The sequence below is a fragment of the Pipra filicauda genome, unplaced genomic scaffold, assembly GCF_003945595.2.
Source record: "Pipra filicauda isolate LSUMZ 115617 unplaced genomic scaffold, ASM394559v2 scaffold1497_size31291_pilon, whole genome shotgun sequence".
Classification (NCBI taxonomy): Eukaryota; Metazoa; Chordata; class Aves; order Passeriformes; family Pipridae; genus Pipra; species Pipra filicauda.
This window is the reverse complement of record NW_024103981.1, coordinates 1-3662: the sequence shown is the minus strand read 5'-3', so window position 1 is coordinate 3662 and position 3662 is coordinate 1. Positions and strand designations below refer to the sequence as shown.

The window sequence follows — 3662 nt, the reverse complement described above, 5'->3', positions numbered from 1 at the left end:
CCCATCCCATCCCAAGGGTGTCACTCACCAGGGAGAAGACGAGGGCCCCGAGCAGAGCGTAGACCCCGTGCAGCCAAGGGACCTGTGGGGATAGACCCGGGTTAGACCCGACTTAGACCCGGGTTAGACCCGGGTTAGACCCGGGTTAGACCCACCTTAGACCCGGGTTAGACCCACCTTAGACCCGGGTTAGACCCGCTTTAGCCCCGGCTCAAGAGTTTAGGCGGGACTGACCCCGGCAGGGTTTGGCGCTGAGCTGCAGCTCCCGGAGCCCCGGGCGGAATTCCAGCCCTTCCGGGAATGTTTTTGGGGATTTTCCCCTCCTTTTGTGTCCCAGAAACTCCCAAATCGGGCGTTTCTTTCCTCGTTATTGATTTTTTTCTAACTATCTTTTAAGTTATTTTTTAATGATTATTTTTAAATCTATGAAACAATTAAATAGATTTACTTATTAATCATTTAAATAGATGAAATTCTTAAAATAGAAACCCTGTTTCTTTTATTGATTTTATTCTTAATTTGTTTTATGCTCATTATTTATTAATTTTATTAATTTATTATTCTATTAATTTATTATTTGTTTATTTGATTGGTTGCTATTATTTATTTATTTATTTTTATTCTGTTTTCATGATGATTTGTTTATTTTATTGATTTTATTATTGATTTGATTTAATGTTCACTATTTATTTTATATATTTGATGTATTTCTTACTTTTTATTTGATTTGTTGCTATTATTTATTTATTTATTTTATTATTTTTATTTCTTTTAATGATGATTTCTTTATTTTATTGATTTTATTCTTGATTTGATTTAATGTTCATTATTTATTTTATATATTTAATATATTTCTTTTTTTATTTGTTGCCATTTTTATTTATTTATTTTATTAATTTTTATTCTTTTAAATGACTATTTATTTTATTGATTTTATTCTTTGCTTTAATGTTCATCATTTATTTATTTTCTTTATTTGATTATTTATTCGTTCATTTGATTTGTTGCTATTTATTTTTATTAATTATTTATTTTCATTGTTTATTAATTTTTTATTGATTTTATTCCTGATTTGATTCAATGTTCATTATTTATTCATGTTATTTATTCAATATATTATTTGTTTATTTGATTTGTTGTTGTTATTTATTTGTTTCACTCACTATTGTTTATTCTTTTTAATGATTATGTCTTTTTTATTCATTTCATTCTTTATTTGATTTCATTTTCCTTATTTATTTTATATATTTGGCATATTTCTTATTTGTTTATTTGATTTGCTGCAATTATTTATTTATTCACTTTAATTGTTTATTCACTTTTTATTGATTTCATTCAGTTTTCATATTTCTTTATTTATCAACTTTGGGGGTTTTTCTCCATTTAGGTTTTTTTTTAATCCATTTCAGATTTTTTTGGTCCATTTGGGGTTTTTTTGCCTGTCTTTTTTTTGTGTTTTTTTTTTTTTTTTTATCCATTTGGGATTTTTCTTTTTTCCATTTGGGGTTTTTTGTCTATTTGGGATTTTTTTTTTGTCTGTTTGGGGTTTTTTTGGTCCATTTGGGGTTTTTTTTGTCCCTTTGGGGTTTTTTTTGCCTGTTGGGGGTTTTTTGCCTCTCTTTGAGGGTTTTTTTTGTCCATTTCAGGTTTTTTGTCTGTTTGGGATTTTTTTGTCCCTTTGGGGTTTTTTGTCCATTTGGGGTTTTTTCCTTTGTCTGTTTGGGGATTTTTTTTGTCCATTTGGGGGTTTTTTGCCTCTCTTTGAAGGTTTTTTTTATCCATTTGCGTTTTTTTGCCTCTTTTCGGAGTTTTTTTCACCCCTTTGGGATTTTTTTCCACCCATTTGACGTGTTTGGGTTTTTTGGGAATGACTCACGTATCCGGAGGGCAGGAGCAGGCCCAGCAGGATCCCCCCCAGGAGCAGGACCAGGAGCAGAACGGCCAGGATTCCCTGGCACGAGGTGAAATCCAGCTGGAAGGGGGGAAAACATCCCAGTCCGGGGCCTTTCCCACCGGGAAAAGGAGCCCCAGGAGCCCCCCTGGCACCGGGAATTCCTCAATTCCTCCTCCTCCTCCCCCTCCTCTCCCTCCTCTCCCTCCTCTTCCACGGTGCCAAACTCTTCCCAAATCGTCCCAGTCCTCCCCAAATCCCAGGTTATCCCAAACTTCATCCTCTCCCAGCTCCATCTGCACCCCTTGGACACATCCCAGTCCTCCCAAAATCACAGTTCATCCCAAACTCCAGCCTCTTCCAGCCCCATCCACACCCCTGGAATGTTCCAGTCCTCCCAAAATCCCAGATTATCCCAAACTTCAGCCTCTTCCAGCCCCATTTAGATCTTGGGCACATCCCAACGTTCCCAAAATCCTGTTTTATCCCCACAGAGCCCCTTCCAGCCCCACCTGGCACATCCCAATCCACCAAAATCCCAGTTTATCCCAAACTTCCTCATCTTCCAGCCCCATCTACCCCTTGGACACAACCCAACGCTCCCAAAATCCCAGATTATCCCAAACTTCCTCATCTTCCAGCCCTGTTTCCAGGCCTGGCACATCCCAATCCTCCCAAAATCCCGTTTTTACCCCCTTGGAACCCCTTCCAGCCCCACCCGGCACATCCCAACGCTCCCAAAATTCCCGTTTAACCCCCCAGAGGGAGCTCTTTCCCTGGGAATGCCGATCCCGATCCCACCTTGCTCTGGAAGCTGAGGATGGAGATTCCCAGGCACACGAGGGCCGTGATTCCCAGGCACAGCAGCACCGCCTTGGTGTCATAATAGCTGGGAAAAAAAACGGGAAAATCCCACCCCGGGAGAATTCCAGAGGGACAGGGAAAGCGGGGGGTCGGAATTCCCGAAATTCCCCCCGGAATGTTTGGAAAAGGAAAGGTGAGAAAAGGTCGGAGGGGGTTTTGTCCGGGGTTAAAATCCAAGGGGAGGAGGGAGGGACTGGGGGGGGGGGGAAATTCCTATGGAACCCTGGAATCCCGGGATGGGGCAGTTGGAAGGGCCCTGATCCAGCAGGACATCCCTGTGTCCAGAGGGCTCTGGAATATTCCAAGGACATGGAATGTGTCCCTGGGGTGGGATTGTGGGATTTGCGGGACACCCTTGGAGAGGGATTTGTGGGATGGGATTTGTGGGACATTCCCAGGGTGGGATCTGTGGGATTTGTGTGAAATCCCTGGAGCGGGATTTGTGGGATTTGTGGGACATTCCCAGGGTGGGATTTGTGGGATTTTCGACCCATTCCTGGGGTGGGATTTGTGGGCCATCCCTGGGCTGGAATCTGTGGGATTCCTGGGGCATTCCTGGGCTGGGATTTGTGGGATTCATGTGAAATCCCTGGAATGGGATTTGTGGAATTCGTGGGACATTCCTGGGGTGGAATTTGTGGAACATTTCTGGGCTGGGATCTGTGTGTTATCCATGAGGTAGGATTTGGGGGAGATCCCTGGGCTGGGATTTGTGGGATTTGTGTGAAATCCCTGGATTGGGATTTGTGGGATTTGTAGGACATTCCCGGAGTGGGATTCTGGGACATCCCGGAGCTGAGATCTGTGGGATCTGTGGGATTTTTGGGCCATCCCTGGAGTTTCTCCCCCAGAGCTGCTGAATCCATGATTTCCTTTATCCCAGCACATCCATAAATCCCCCCCCCCC

The 3662-nt window shown here is 42.3% G+C and overlaps 1 protein-coding gene across 1 annotated transcript; it reads right to left on the bottom strand.

Moving 5' to 3' along the window:
• Nucleotides 1–5: 5 nt before the first annotated feature.
• LOC120322738 (leucine-rich repeat extensin-like protein 5) lies at nucleotides 6–3655 on the bottom strand. Its single transcript, XM_039378821.1, has 3 exons — nucleotides 2693–3655; nucleotides 1877–1972; nucleotides 6–82 (listed from the first exon to the last, which is right to left on the bottom strand). The coding sequence occupies exons 1-3, from the start codon at nucleotides 3619–3621 to the stop codon at nucleotides 25–27; spliced, it is 1083 nt and encodes a 360-aa protein (XP_039234755.1). The 5' UTR covers nucleotides 3622–3655; the 3' UTR covers nucleotides 6–24.
• Between the last annotated feature and the right edge of the window lie 7 nt (nucleotides 3656–3662).